We start from the raw sequence: 15,704 nt of genomic DNA, 5'->3' as shown, positions 1-15,704 counted from the left end.
GATATTCAAAAACTAGGAGGCCCATTTAAAGCTCTGCCTTTTACTAAATCTTTGCTGAATATTGGAAGTCTAGCACTAACAGGCATACCATTCCTGACAGGCTTCTATTATGAAAAAAGGACAACGGAAGTAAGGCCAATCTTTCGAAAGTTCTTTACATTAAATAGATGAAGTAATCTTAATCGAAACAATAAACACTAGCTCTGCCCCCATATGGGCTTGTTAAGGTAGCAGAGCCTGGTACAATTGTGTAATTCAATGGTGTGGAGCCTGGGTTAAGCTCCCACCTTGAATCCCAGGGGTATCACAGTTCTGGTGGCTGCTGCCTGTCACTGAAGCGGTCCTCAAAGTTGAAAAGCATTTCCAGGGAGGTAAGTGAAGAACTGGTCTTCAGCTTTGGACAGGCCTGGGTCTGATTTCCAGCTCTGCTGAGTACTGGCTGTGGGTTCCCCGGCAAGTAGTGTTTCCCAGCTCAAACACTGAGATAATGATACCAACCTCATGGGCTTGTCTTGATGTTAGAGAAGGTGCAAAAAGTACTAGCGCTTTGCTTGCTGACCACAAACAGGGATGCAAATGGGGGTTTCTGTCATTCTATCAATTCTTTCCTGCCCTGGGGAAGATCTTTCCTGATCCCTCCTTCCTCTCCAAGGCTGTGCTGCCTTTACTTCCCCTCTTTGCTTATCTGTTAAATGTGGGGTTCCTGGTATTAGCCTGATAACCCCAGATTCTTACATTCAGGATTTCTCTGGACACATCATACCTCTTAGAGGTACCCTGATTTCCCAGAGTCCCCAGTTGTGTGTTCAGATTAGGTCCCTACAGTTACTCCCAGACACTTGGAAACTGGGAGTGAAGACTGGGCAGCGACCAGCCTTTCTTGGACCTGGTGCTGAGACTGAGTGGGGGAAGGCAAAAGAAGGAGCATGGATGGGGTGCTTCTCCTCCAGAGGACAGATCCACTGAGCAAAAATAGAGGGGTGTGGCTTTGGGGGAGTCACAGGGATCTGAGAGCATGGAGCTGGGGGGTGGAGATACTCTAGTTCCAGTATCAACCCCTACAACTTCTCTGTAAACTGGGGTGTTCTCCATCAGCCAATCAGAGACCTCTCCCTCTGCCCTTGCCAACGGCCCCTCCTCCTCCTTGTTCATGTCCCTCTTCTTAGAACTGCAAACAAATCAATGACTGGGGTAGTTCCCTCTCTTCCCTTCCCTGCCTCCTGGTATAGGTGAAGGTCCACCTCAGAGAGCATCCAGTATAACCTCCCTCATTCTGCAGGTGAGGAGACTGTGGAAAGGACCCTCACGGTACAAAATGAGTCAGCACAGAACAAAGACTAGGTCCAGCAGTCCTGTTTCCAAGGCTGCTGCACTGCACAACTGCAGGGCGTCCCAGTGGCCTTTCTACTTACAGTCTGAACAGCCTGTGTGTCCACATGCAGGGCCCTGTCTCCTGGCCAGGCTGCTTCCCCGTCAGTCAGAGGTGGGATGGACCTCCTTCAACACAGCAGACCTGGGGACCTTCCTGGCCTAGGTGGTCCCACACCCCTCACAAGGCACAAGGAAGAAGATAGACTGCCTAGGGGCAGAGCCAGCCCAGAGGTTCAGAAAACCCACACAGTTCCAGGCACTGATTCTGGGTGGCAGCTGGTGTGAGAGGCAGGTCCTCCCTAAGTGCACTGCACTTTGCAGCTTCTCCTCCAGAGGACAGAGCCGCTGAGCAAAAATTATGTGAGATTGGTGTGATTATCCCCATTTTCCATGTGAGAAAACATGTGAGGTCCAGAGAGGTTAAGTCATTTCTCTAAAGGCACCCAGTGACGGAGCCTGGATTTAAGCCTAGGTCTGTGGGGTTCCAGTGACTAGTCTCTTGCCACTGTCTCATAATCTCCCCTCTGTCTGTTCCCAAGGCTACCACCATGCCCTCCTCCAGGCAAAGACTGACAGTCTGCCCTGGCTGGTAAGTTCTGATGTGAGTGCCTTGGGCTCACTCAGTTCTAAACTCACTTACCAGGTGTGGGACATGGGACTGTAGGCAAGTCATGTCCTCTCTATGAACCTCATTTTTCCCCCTCTGTAAAATGGGCATAATACTATCTACCTGGTAGGGTTGCTTTGTGGTTTAGCTATGCTGATGTATGTATGCTGCCTGGGCCAGGATAGATGGGCCTCTGTGTGTGTCAAAATGAATGGAACTGACCGCTCACAGCCTGTAACTTTAATTTAATACAAATTCATCATAACTCACAAAATGGGCAACATTTAAAATAAAAATACTGCTGGGGGTGGCCCAGATTCTGGTAGCTGAATGGGTGGGGTGAGACCGAGGAATCCTCCTGCCCAAGGGAGGCCCCAGTGGGCAGCAGTTGTGAGGTGGGAGCCCCCCAAGTTCAGCTAGTCTGGCTCCTTTGAGGTGGGTGTGGTCAGAGACCCCAAGTTCAGAATCTAGGCCCCAGGACTAGAAGGAAAAGCTAAGGCCTGGGAGACATTTCAGCTTGGTCGGGCAGGCCCGCTCCTGGGACTCCTGTCCCGAACAAGGACAAAGCCACGGAGCAGGACACCTAGAGGCTCTGCTGCTTCAAAGCCAAGGCCTAGAGGTGGATTCCAATGGCAAAAACTGAAGGTGGGCTTGTTCAACATCCATTCTAACTTTCTTCTATTGTGCCTTTTTTGTAGGGATGAGGCTGGAAAGAAGACAAGTACATTTCCCAGACTCCCTTGCAGCCCAGGTTCTGGATCTGACTTAAGTTTCCCCACACAGAATCCCTCGTAGACATTTGGATCCGGAAATTGAAGTGAATGTGGGGAGGCAGCCCTCAGGACATCCACTGACTGGCGTGGACAGTAGCAAAGTCAGCGTAGTTCTGCAGCCAGCGGCTTCTTGATGCAGGGGCTTCCTGCAGATGGGAGCAGTGTTCCTGGTCACAACAGACATGATGAATTTGGCAGCTGGGAGCTGTTCCTGGAAATTCAGCAGAGTCTGCTCCTCCAGCCCTTCCAGTGATTTTACAAAGCCACTAGGGACCTGGTAATAAATCCTTGTCTAAAGCTAAAGCAGCTCTTGTTTTCTGCAACAGGATCCCAACTGAGACAGATGCCAAGATTGATGAGGGGGGGTCCAGCTGACACCCACCCCAGTGCTCAGGGCCTGACTGAAATAACTGGTCCCCACAGCCTCGCTACACCCTAGCCTGGTCACAGAGGCCTGGCTGGACCCTTGTTTGGAGCTGCTGGGGACCTCCACCATCCAGTGATGTTTGTCCTAAGTCGGGGTGTGCCATTATCTGGCCTTAAGAGCTGTGGGCAGGAAGGTGGTGGCACAGTGACTGTAACATGTGGGCTTAACCACTGGATGCCTTCCACAGGCCACAACATCACTTCTACCCACAGATAAGTGGGAAAATCATGAAGCTCTTGGTACAGGGATGGAAGGAGAAGGTGGTTCTCAGGCAACCCTGGGACTAGCTACCGCCTGTGTCCACTGTGGGCTGGGATTGAGGATAAAACGGCCCATCACTAGCTTGATCAGGGGCAAGTTTTAGGCCTGGAAGCATAAGAGGGTTCTGTGTCTCTTTCAGGCAGCCACGTGCTGGCAACAACTGACACATCCTGAGCTTAGGGCATGTGGGCAGGAGGGAGACATAGGGACGCAGTCCCCTGCCCCTGAGAGGAGGGGGATGAGGGTTGGGCAGTGGCTGCCCTGAGGAGAAGCCATGTCACATCCTTGGACCAAAGCTGCATCCCCATTAAGGTCAGAGCTACAGAACGTCAATGCTGGAAGAGCTTCGGAATCGTGGAGCACAACCCCCATTTTACAGACAGGGAAATGAGGGTAAACAACTGGCCTGAGATCTCAGGTTGGCCCGGCTGGGCTGGAGTCCCGGCCTCCGCTGTCCGGGGCAGGGCTCTCGCTGGTGGCCATGCTCAGGCCTGCGGTCTCCCTCCGCAGCACTAGATGCGGACCGTGTTGATCCGCAGCGGCTGCACGTTCTTGCCGTTGGCGTGGCTCTGCCCGGGGCTGAAGTAGGAGCAGAGCTTGCCGGGGAACTTCTCGCGGAAGGTGTACAGCCAAGACATGTCATCGGCGTTATAGAAGATGAGCAGGCCTTGGTCGTAGTCCAGGAAGACGCCCACCTTGTCGAGCTTGTCGCGGACATTGAGCCGCGTCCAGGGCTCGGTGCAGGCGCTGTACTGGTTGCCGTCGTGCATGACGATGCAGTAGAAGCCGCGGCTAGGCTGGATCTGGATGCTGCCCTTACGGCTCGCGGCTTCGTGTGCCAGCCCGATCACCCACTGGGTCTTCTCCGCCACCACCACCTCCCAGTAGTGGACGCCGCCACTGAAGGCCTCAGAGCCCAGCACCGACACCTCCACGTCGAAGCGCTTCGGTGAGTCCTGCAGCGGCTGTGGGTGCAGGTTGCCGTAGGCCACGATGGTGCAGTCGTCGGACAGGATGAGGCGCTGGTGGGCGGTGCCCGGGTCCAGGGTCAGGGCGGCTGGCACTGCCGGGGATGGAGGAGGAAGAGAAGATGAGTGGGGAGAAGGCGGTGGACCCACTCTATGGTGCCTCCCTGAGGACGGGTTCTGGTTGGCCCCCAGGAGGCTGTGTGGTGCTGAATACAAGCCTGCCCTCTCTGGGCCTCAGCTTCCTCCTCTGTAAAATGGAAGGGTGACAGCTAAGGTCCTTTCAGATTTTAACCTGGCTGCAGGGGACAGGAGCTACGGCTGCTTGTTCACGGATGGTGTCCTGGGGCAAGGCACACAGTGGGCACTCCACAAGATTTGTTGAATAAATATGAATGTGGTCCAGAATTGGGTAATTTCAGAGCTGGGAGGGAGCTTAAAGATTATTCGGGGGTTGGATAATCACCCTATGGGGTGCTTTGGAAATTTGTTGGGGTGTTTGGGTTGTCTCAATAGGTGGGATCCAGGGATGCTAAATGCCCTGTATGAAATGCACAGGGCGGTCCCATGCCCCCACCGATGAGTTTCAGACGCTCCACCAGATATTCATGTGGATGAAAAATCTTCACAATGACCTGAAGCTACAGCTTAATTCCATTTTACATATAAACATGAAATAACTTTTTGTACGGTTTTAATATATACTGAATGTTTTGAAATGCAATTACCATATAAACTGGGGGAAGACTGAATTTTTTTGTCTGGAATGTCACTGAGAATTGTTCACTTTTTTGGAAAATACATCTCTAAGAAGAACACCATTGACCAATAAAACCTACCTATTTAAGACTGCATTTGAGGCAGAATGGTGTTTTAGCCATGGTGTGAGCACCTGACTCGTTCATTATGTTTTCTAGGGTGGTTGTGAGTGAGCATCTACATACTGACATATACAATATTTTATTATAAATAATTTCCTTCTATTTTTCCTTTATATCATAGAGTATATACACTCATATACATGTATATGTGTATATATACTTGAACTTGTGAAAAGGTCATACTATCTTTGAGACATTACAAATTATTTGTTATGAAAAGTAGATGATGGGTCTGAAAAAGTTGAAAACCACTGATTCTAGGCCAACTCTCCCATTAGACAGATGGGGAAACTGAGACCCAGAGAGGAGATGTGACTAGTCTCAGGTCACCAGGCAAACACTGGCAGAGCCAGGACTAATCAAGACCAGGTGGAATCCAGCCCCAGCGCTCTCTTCCTGCCTGCCTCTCACTCAACAACCGCCACCCCACTCAGGCCCAAAGCCTTCGCCCAGACTGTTCCCTCTACCGCCTCATCTCTGCTTGTTGTAATCACACCCCATGAGGCTCAGTTCCAGGTCCCATCCTCAGGGAAGCCTTCCTGGTTGCCCAGCAGGTATGCTCACTCTTTCCTCTGAAATTCCTTACCTTTGTTTGTGCCCCTCTCCTGATAGTGGGGTAGTCTTCTGTGCCCATGTCTTACCCCCATGTACACCAGGAGGGCAAGGACTGTGTACTCTCCTACCAGGCTCTGCCTGGTGGGCCCAGTGCCCAGCACACGGCCTGGCATGCGGAATGTTTCCAGAAAGGCTCACCAAATTAAACTTGTGTTGGTCTTTGGGCAGGCAGCACAGGCTGGGGCACCCGGCTCTGGGCCGGCCACACTGGCTTAGCAGGTCTGGCTCTCAAAGTCTCATGAACTCTTGTCAAGGACTCTGTTTACTCTTGCCTCCCTGAGGGAGCTGATGCTCAGCCAGAAGAAGGAACCTAGAATTGGCTCTCATTAGCCTGGATGAGCATTTCCAGGGCAGAGTAAGGCAGAGGGGAGAAAAGGAGAAGGAATCCTGTCACTAGTTCCTTGGAGCAAAGAAAGGACTCCTCCAGCTGGCTCTCTGGTGCTTTCCTTATCTGGCGGAGCGGAGGCATGAGTGCACGTGGCAGAAGCATCATCACCTCCTACTTGAGCCACCTCTGCTGGCTGCACATACGCAGAGAAAGAAAATGCCTCAGTGATGGCAATCATCTCTAACAGGGGGTGACAGCCAGTCCCTGAACTGTGCTCCTGTTCACAGCCCACTGACAAAACTGGCCATTGACTTACAGCAAGCTGCTTCCATGAGCTCTGTCAGGGATAAATTTAGTCTTGAGTTTTACACTCTTCTTTCCTGTTCTTAGAAGTCAGAGGGCTGTATGGAAACAATTAGCCCTGTGACTAGAGGGGTCAATGGAAACACAATTTTCTATCCAGGGACACAGAAGAGGGGAGCCATGAGAAGGAGGACACTGAGGCAGTGTGTGAACGTTTCGCCCTGTCATCTGGTCACAGCGCAGCCTGTCCGACCAGAAGGCTCCTGCCATGTGGAATGCAGGTGTTCCCACAGTGGGGTCCAGAGGTAGGAGGTGGAGGGGATGTAGGAAGTATGTGTGAGGGGGAGCTCGGGAGAGAAGAATCATCTAATCAGACACACATGGGGCCACTCCTACTGGCTGTGGAATGTGGGTTATACTCAGGTGTCTATGGCAGAGGGGCAAGAGGGACAAAGCGGGCACATTGCCAAGGGGTGGGCAGCTGCGGTTGAGTGCCCCACGGGAAACTGGGCCTTATGTCTGTGGTGCCCAGGATGATTTGAGGAGACCAGCGACAGGCAGAAACCGAGGTTAGAAGGACCAGTGGGGAGACTAGCACGCAGGCAAAGGGCTCAGCCCCATACTCTTAAGCCTAATAGGGCAACGTGGGCCCTTCCAGTGCCACTGATGAGTGGGGAGGACACCCTAGGAGGCAGGCAAGTGGGCTTTCAGTGGTTCTGAGATTGGGCCTGTAGGACGGAGGAAATCCTCACTGCACTGAGGGCTAACTCCTTGGCGCGGACCCACATGCTTGAAGCCCAGGGGACTTGCCGGAGATAGGACCTGCCACTCATTGGGTGTGCTTAGGGGCGGGGTCTGCCGTTCATTGGTCAGTTCTGGCAACAGAGGCGGGGCTGGGGGGGTGGGACCTGATCCACAGGGGGCAGGGCCCAACAGCCCATAGGGTGAGGCTAGGGGCAGGGCCTGGTATTCTTATTAGGCAAAGGGTGTGGCTTGATTCTTAGGGGGCTTTTACACCCCAAAGGGTGGGCTGAGGTCCACCTCCTCATAAACAGAGGTCCTGTCTTCGGGCCTCTCTCAAGTCCTCCCGGAGGCTAGGGCTGACAGGAGTAACAGCCTTTAGACCAGAGAGGTACCCAGCTGGGGACATGGCAATACCTTTTCCCCCTCTGAGAAGTCAGTCCCTGTGTGGGGACTGGCAATCCCTCCACCCATCTTTTATTCTCAGGAGAGGTGACAGACTCGTCAGACAGACGCAAAACAAATCCCGTCCCCTGGGGTTCACAATTTTACAGGTCAGAGCTCTTTTCTAGGTCCTGGGACACTTTTATAAAAACAGAAAGCAGGCTCTGAGGCAGTCCATCTGGTCTCCAGGTGTGTTCTCCATCCATTTAAGCCTCTCTGAGACCTCAAGGTCAAAAGGCAAGGAGCGTGGACTGTGGGGGGCCCAGGAACTGTCTCCTGGTCACCATCAGCCACATACCGCAGTGGCCCAAGCGGCAGAGAAACCCCAAAGTCCAGCACCATCACTTAGCAGCGAGTGGCTTGTGCCTCTTTGTTCTCAAGGACAATCAGCTCTTTCCTCTGGCCAGGCCTTCAAGAAGTCTGGCCTCTCAGTCCTCCTGCCTACTCAGGCCCTCAGCTACACAGTATGGGCATTCGAAAAACATTTTCACACCCTCTAGCTCATGGGACCAGTACAGCAGCTCCAGGAGCACAAATTACTATACCCATTTTTCAGAAGAGGAAACTGAGGCTCCAAGGAGATTTCTCTGAGTTAAGTGGCTTGCTCAAGTTGCCACTTTGGGTGGAAGCAGAGCTGGAACTTGAGCTAAGATCTTTCACACTATGTCCTTTCCTTTATGTGGCCCTAGAAAGCCTGTTCAGCAAGACTGAGGAACCATCTGATGATTCATGATAATCATAAGAAACAGGTATCGAGCATTTACTAAGCTCCAGGATTATTATCACAAATAAATAATCTTATTTAATTCTCCTACTTACCCTGGGAGACAAATCACACCTTCCCCATCCCTGTTTTACAGATGAGGAAACAGGCTCAGAGAAGGCAGACATTTGCCCTGCGTCACACAGCTAGGCAGTGAACATGCTGGAACCCAAAATGATTGGATTCAGATAAGCAGGAGGAGGAGAGAGCAGCCCAGGAGAGGGAAGTGGCAGGAGCAAAGGAAGTAGTGTCTGGTGTCCTCTGGACAATGGCCACCTGGCCTGGGTGGGCAGGAAGTTTGTGCCTGGGAGCTGGGGCAATCAGGCCAGGCAGTTGGAGGAGAGTTTCCAATGTCAGCTGAGAGGTGGGGCAGGGGTGTGGGTGGTGGTGGAGAGTGGAGGTTCCAGATCACGGGAGTGACAGGTGCTTTATGGAGTTCTCAGGTGACCCAATAGGAAGGCTGAACTGGAAGGGGGGCAGGCAGGAAGCTGCTAGAATCCAGGGCTGGGTCCCTGGGGGCACCTGCCCCTCCCAACTGGACAAAAAGAGCCTTGGTTTTGGTAGAGGAGCCAGAGTGACTTCACAGGCCCTACAGACAAAGGAAGGGGCCCAGCTAACCAGGTCACTGTTCTGTGAACCCCCAGGGGCCGCTGTCCTTGGCAGGATGTTCAGGGCACACCCTACTGCTCCCTCAGCCCCTCTCCTACAGGCAGCTTTCCCTGGGGCAGCGGTTCTTAACTAGGGAGGATTTGCCCCATAGGGGACATTGGGCAATGTCTGGAGACAAATTTGGTTGTCACAACTGGAGGGGGTGTGTGCGGCATCTAGTTGGGTAGAGACCAGGGATGATGTTAAACGTCCTACCATGCACAGGACAGCCCCCAAGACAAGGAATTATCCAGCCCCAAATGTCAATAGTGCTGAGGCTGAGAAACCCTGCTCTGGGGCAATCAGCAAATTCCCACATCCATTTGTTCACTTGTGAGGGAGTCAAGAAGGGAACACTAGCACCCTTATAATACAGAGGAAGAAACTGAGGTTCAGAGGGAGGAAGTGACTTGTCCAAGGATGTGCAGCAAGTTCCTTCATTCACCAAATAATTATTGAGCACATACTTAATGCCAGGCCCTCTTCTATTGGGTTGGCCAAAAAGTTCATTCGGATTTTTCCTATATAACGGAAAAACCTGAATGAACTTTTTGGCCAACCCAATAGTAACAGAACTGAGAGCAGGACTCATTCATTTCTGTATGCATTCATCCACAAACATTTACTCTGCTGGCTGCTGGGGATGCATAGTGATGAATCAGACTCAGCCCCTGACCCCTCAGAGCTCATGGTCTAGTAAGAGAGACAGCCATGCAGACATTAACAAAACAGTGAGACCAGCAAAGCCCAGGGCTACCTGGAGAAATCCAGGAAGGCTTCCCAGAGGAGGTGTTTATAAACGAAGATGTGAAGGAGAGTAGGAGTTAGTCATCAAAGATTAAGGTTTGTGTCGAGTGTTCTTGGCAAAGGGAATGGCATGTGCAAAAGTGTGGAGGAGAGGGAATATGGCTCATGTAAAACCTAAAGATGGTTCAGTGTGGCTGAGTGTGATACAGAGGGGAGAATGAGGGAATGGCTGGGCCCAGATCTCATATGGCCTTGACTGTCAGGCTGAGGTGCCTGGGTTGCCTCTCTGAGCTGTGGCAGCTGAGATAAATAGAGCTCCTGAGACCATCTGCCTGAGGGGCTTCCCTGGGTCAGCGGAGGGGACAGGACCCTTGGAGGGGCTTCTTGCCTCCTTCAGTTATGCTGCTTCACCCATGTGTGGCCCTCACCCTGCTGGGTCCCAGTGTGCAGGTCTCTCCAAGGCCGGGAGCACACAGAGACCCACAACCCCAGGAGGAGAGCCAAGAGCCCCACCCAGTTGGCTGGAAAGTGGGCCCTTCCCCCAACTACTGCCCCCTTTGTCAATGAGGGCACAGATCCAGATTTAAGGGTTCTAGGAGATGTCCCTTCACTTTTGTGCAATTGGTCATGATGCATCCATCCAATGAGGTCTTCAGTCACCTGGAGGGGAGCCCCATCCCTGTCCAGCATTCACACCCTCAGTGATTGTCCTCAGTCCTTCTCCATCTGTACCTGAAGGCCAATCGTGAACATCCTGGGATCATTCATGCCCCTGCCCTCCCCACCGCCTTTGCCTACACAGTTCCCAATGCCGGGGATTGTCCGGAGGCACCTCCAGGCCCCACCCTTTCCTGAGTGGGAAAGCCCTCAGTTTTCAGCACTCAGTTCAAACATCATCTACTCAGTGTTCCCCTGGCTCCTCCCTCACCCCATCCAGAGCCTCCTGTTGTCCCTCTGGGCTCCCATGACCCAGTGTAAGTCCCTCATCATGGCCCTGGTCCCACTGGACTACCAGGGTCTGTTGTCCCATCTGTCTCCCCTGATCCTGAAAGTGCCTCGAAGGACTTTCAGTGTTTGTAGATCGAAAGAATGAATCCAGATAGGTGGAAAGAGCACTGATTGCTGTGTGACCTTGGGAAATCAGTGAGCCTCTCTGAGCCTCAGTCTCCCCAGCAGTCTTCCTGGGTTGGTAGTATGAGGCCAGAGAATGCCTGGTTAGTTTAGTAGGTAAGGGCACAGGCTCTGGGGTCTGACGTGTCTGGGTTTAAATCCTGGCTGTACCACTTACAGGTTGTGACCACGACAAGTTCCTAACAGCTCTGTGCCTCAGTTTCCTCATCTAAAAAATGATAATAACAGTGTCTACCTCTTAGGGAGAAGTCTCCTCTATATCCTTGTCTCACCTCTAAAGGACATTGCGCCTGACTCAGGAACACAGAAGTTTCCCTGCTGCCAATAGGTTCCACTCTGATGCCCTTGTGGGTTGTGTGATCTCGGGAAGGCGTTGACCTCCCAGTCTCAGGGTCTACTAACTCTACTAGAAACCCATTTCAGACTTTCTCCTCTCTCGGCAGATTTCCCACGACCTCCTCTAGCCCATCCTCATCTCAGAGGACGACCTTGCTTCCTGCCTTACTGGGAGAGGTGAAGAGAATTCCCAGGAGCCCCCACCACTGCCCCCTCTGCTTCGGGGCCCATTTATTCTACCTTCTCCTGGCTCCCAGCAAAGGCAGAGGCAGATCCCACTCCTGGCGGTCACCCCAGCAACTCTCTCTCCTTCACCCTCAATTCTGCCTTCTGCTACTGGATCTTTTCCATGCCCCCCACCTCCCCATATATGCTGCCATTTCTTCTATCTTAAACAAATAGCCACTGCCACATTCTCTCTCCTTCCCTTAAATAAAACTCGTTGAAAGCACTGTCTCCACTTCCTCTCTCATTTTCTCTTGGACGGCCTCCAGTCAGGCTTTTGCCTCTATTGCTCCACCAAAGCAGCTCTTGTCAAGGTCACCAAGACCCGGAGAACAGTCAGTTCTGATCCTCCCACACTTGGGGTCACAGCTTTGCCACCACTATCCACTCTCTCCTCCTCGAAACACTTTCTCCACTTGGCTTCCAGGACAGACGCAGGTCTTCCTCCTATTCTCTGGCTGTTCCTTCTCGGCCTCCTTGGCTGGGTCCCCCTCCTGTCCTTGACTTCTAGGAGCGGCCTAGGGCTCCATGTGTTAGAGTGGCCCTCTCTCTTTTCTCTCTACCCCCACTTCCTAGGTGACCTCATTCAATACCGTCCACATGTAGACAACGCCAGCCCTGACCCACCTCCCGTACTGCAGACGTGTCATTCCCACGACCTTCTCCATGTCTGCACTGAGACTTCTAACTGGCATCGCGAACCTCACGTGATTACAACTTCATCCTCCCAGTCACCTCAGCCAAAATCGTTGTAGTCTTCCTTGTCATTTTTTTTCTCACACCTGAGATCCAATCCGTTAGCAAATCCTGTTGGCTCCCCGTTCAAAATAGATCCTAAATCCGATCACTTCTCACCACCTCCACTGCCACCACCCTGCTCCAGGCCACCATCATCTCTCACTTGCATTGTTGCAGTAGTCTCCTAACCTCCACCCTTTACCCCCTGCAGTCTATTCTTAACCCAGCCCCCAGAGGGATACTTTAAAAACTTAAGCTGGCTTATGTCACTTCACTGCCCCAAACCTTCCAATGGCTCCCATCTCACTCAGCATAAAATTTAAAGTTTTCATATGGGCCTCCAGGATCTCATGGTCGGCTACTGCTACTGACCTGACCTCCTCACCTCCACCCTCCCTCTCACTCATTCCACTCCAGCCACGCGAGTCTCCTTACTGTCCCTTGAACATGCCAGGCTTGCTCCTGCCTCAGGGCCTTTGCACTTCCTATTCCCACTGCCAGGAACACTCTTTTCTCAGATACCTATGTGGCTCATTCTTCTCTTTCCTCCTTCAGGTCTTTACTGCCTCCTTCTCAGGGAGGTCTTCTAACTGGATCCCCTACTAAACGTTCAATCCTACCTCAACATCCCTTAGCCCCTTTCCTTATCTTTTATCATTATCTAAAAAACTATGTATTTTACTTATTTAATTTTGTTTTCTTTCTCTCTCACACCCTAGGATGTAAGTAAGATGCACAAGGGTAGGGATTTTTGCCTGTTTTGCTCACTGCTATATCTCTAGTACCTAGAATAGTGCCTGGTGTGAGGTAGGTGCTTGATATATCCTGTACTCGTAGAGTGAATGAGTGACCCACCCAGGGCCTCAGTCTCTTCATCTAGAGAATGGGTACACTAGTAGAACCTATCTCCTCTTGTGCTGGTGCCCAGCACAGGCCCTGGAACATAGTAGGTGCTCAGCAAGGCACTCTTCTCATCCCTCTGCCCTGCCCCCATGTCATGTGTAGAGCAAGGGGTGGGCTGGGCTGGGCCCCATCTAGCTCCAACCCGTGATAATCCTTGCCTCTTCCTGAGCCCTACTGGAGAGTGGCAGGAAGGGCCTTACCTGGGTGGATGTCCTGGAACAGGGATTTCCAGATGGTGTACTGCAGGGGGCCTGTGTACTTGGAGGTTGGGAAGTCTTCGTAGGTCAGATTGGTCTCATGGATTTTCCCTTTGAGCCTGGAAGGAGAGCAAGAGAGCAGGCCACATTGGGGGCTGGATTCCTGTCCCAGCACCTCAGGGCAGCTGGCATAGGGCGAGGTCATGTGTGGGAAGTCTGCTGGACCCAAGCGCCGACTCAAGTGCCTGCTTGTGCCACTTCCTAATTCTCTAGCTATTGCACTCAGTTTCCTCATCTTTAAAATGGGTACTATGATAACACCTGCTTCTTAGGCTTGTGAGGATTACATGGCATAATGTATGTAAAATGCTTAGCACAGTACTTGGCTCAAGGTCAACACTGAATACATGATGTTAGCTATCAGTATTGGTCATTAATGAACCAATAATTAAGTGTTATTATTATTAAAGGCAGCTATGGAACTAGAGAGACCTGGGCTTGAATCCTGGCTCCCCCACATACTAGACGAAGGGCCTTGGCCAATTGCTGTAGCTTCTTTGTGTCTCAGTTTCTACATGTGTGAAATGGGGATGCCAGTGGTAACTACCTCCAAGGGGCTATTAGGATTATAATAATTTACATATTATTATTTATTATATATAATATCAACGTTATTATAAATAATATAATAGATAATATAAAACACATATTTGTAATATAATATAAAGCACATAAAACAAGTAATATCCTATATGATTATAAATATTATATATAAAATAATATGAATACATAAAGCTTTTACCCTAGGCTCTGGCACATAGCAAATGTCCTGTGTATTTGATGGAGATCTGAATGAATGAATTCTCTGCTAACCACCCGATCTGCCTCCAATCCCACCATCCCACAAGGGCCAGGGAGGGGATACCCCCTGGAGAAGACCCACAGCAGGCAGGTACTTACCGCTCAGACAGCGAAGCCACTCCGGCCAGGAAGGTGTGCCGGTCAGTTTCAGCCAGCCGCTCCTGCAGGATCTGGGCCCCCTCCTGCACCTTGCGCAGCTGCTGGCTATAGCGCTGGACTTTCTGCTCAATGTCAGTCAGTGTGCGGGCCGTGTCTGCCTCTAGCTCCTCCAGCATGGCCTTCTGCCGTTCCCGCAGCAGCCGGTGCAGCCGCTCAAAGACCTCCCCAATGGTGGTCCGCAGGCTTTTGGTGGAAGACTGTGGAGACAGTCATCAGGGGTCAGTCAGGGAGAGTGGATGGGGTGATCTCTGGGTGAGAGGAGGAAACCGAGCGTCTTGGCACGCACAGAGGAAAGGGTGGGAAAGGCATGCCGGTGAGGGGATGGCGCATGCAAAAGCATGGTGGCAGGAGAGAACTGGCATAGCAGGGACAGCAGATAATTGTTCTCCATTAGGAAACTAATGAAATGGTCCAGGTGAGACAATGAGGCTTGAACTAGGGGAGCAGCAGATGGACATGGCTTGAAAGACATTTGTAGGAGAGCCTCTTTGACCCTGGTGACCAACTGGCTGGCTGTAGGGGTACAGGAGAGACAGGTGTAAGGATGACGTCTAGATTTCTGGCTTGGGGGTGGGAGGGATGGGGAAGCTGGCAGGAGACGTGGGGGGCAGGGAGAGGATGCTGAGTTCAGTCTGGGAGACAGTGAAAATTTTATTTATTTATTTATTTGGCTGCACCACATGGCTTGTGGGATCTTAGTTCCCCAACCAGGGATCGAACTTGGGCCCATGGCAGTGAAAGCGCCGAGTCCTAACCGCTGGACCGCCAGGGAATTCCCTTAAATTTCTATTTTTAAAAAAATCACTCATGGGGCCCAAGCAAAGATGACGAGATCACAGACGTTAAAGAGCTTTATACTTGGCAACGTGCTGGGCAAAGCTTGGTGGTCACTAACCCTGTCCTGCCACCCTGAGACCCTCTGGCCAGGGAACAAGAGCTGAGGGGTTAAAGCCATCATCACAGGAGACAAGCATGGACTTTCGTGGTTCTCTCTGCCCCCAAGGGCACTGCCAGGCCCAGGAGGGGTTGAGTGGTAAAGGGCACAGCTTTGGTGCCCAATGGCTCTGGGTCTCCAGCTGTGGCAACCTTAGTTGCCTGATATCTCTGAACCTTAGTTTTCTTATCTGGGAAAAGGGTATACAATGACACTGCAGGTCTATGGTAAGTGAGGGAACATTCACAAAGTGCATGGTATTGTTTGAGGTGCAGACCCAGAGCCTGGTTATTAAAACACTGGAACAGCCACAACCTAGAAGTCTTCATGGAGAGATGACTTCTGA

General features: G+C 51.6%; 2 protein-coding genes across 3 annotated transcripts in view; one reads left to right on the top strand and one right to left on the bottom strand.

The window, feature by feature from the left end:
- Positions 1-3,929, top strand: part of AZIN2 (antizyme inhibitor 2) — a 58,761-nt gene extending 54,832 nt beyond the window's left edge. The window contains exon 13 of the mRNA XM_082352659.1: positions 2,677-3,929. The gene's annotated coding sequence lies outside the window, so the exon portion shown is untranslated. The remainder of the gene's footprint in view (positions 1-2,676) is intronic.
- Positions 2,209-15,704, bottom strand: part of TRIM62 (tripartite motif containing 62) — a 36,357-nt gene continuing 22,861 nt past the window's right edge. For both annotated transcript variants that reach the window (XM_082352728.1, XM_082352729.1), the window contains exons 4-6: positions 14,365-14,621; positions 13,408-13,523; positions 2,209-4,502 (exon numbers count right to left, since the gene is read on the bottom strand). In XM_082352728.1, the coding sequence (XP_082208854.1) occupies positions 3,952-4,502; positions 13,408-13,523; positions 14,365-14,621 (924 nt within the window). In that variant the 3' untranslated portion in view covers positions 2,209-3,951. The remainder of the gene's footprint in view (positions 4,503-13,407; positions 13,524-14,364; positions 14,622-15,704) is intronic.

Source organism: Balaenoptera borealis, assembly GCF_965194805.1.
Source record: "Balaenoptera borealis genome assembly, chromosome: 1".
Lineage (NCBI taxonomy): Eukaryota > Metazoa > Chordata > Mammalia > Artiodactyla > Balaenopteridae > Balaenoptera > Balaenoptera borealis.
The sequence above is the reverse complement of the archived record's forward strand: the minus strand, read 5'-3'. Positions and strand labels throughout refer to the sequence as shown.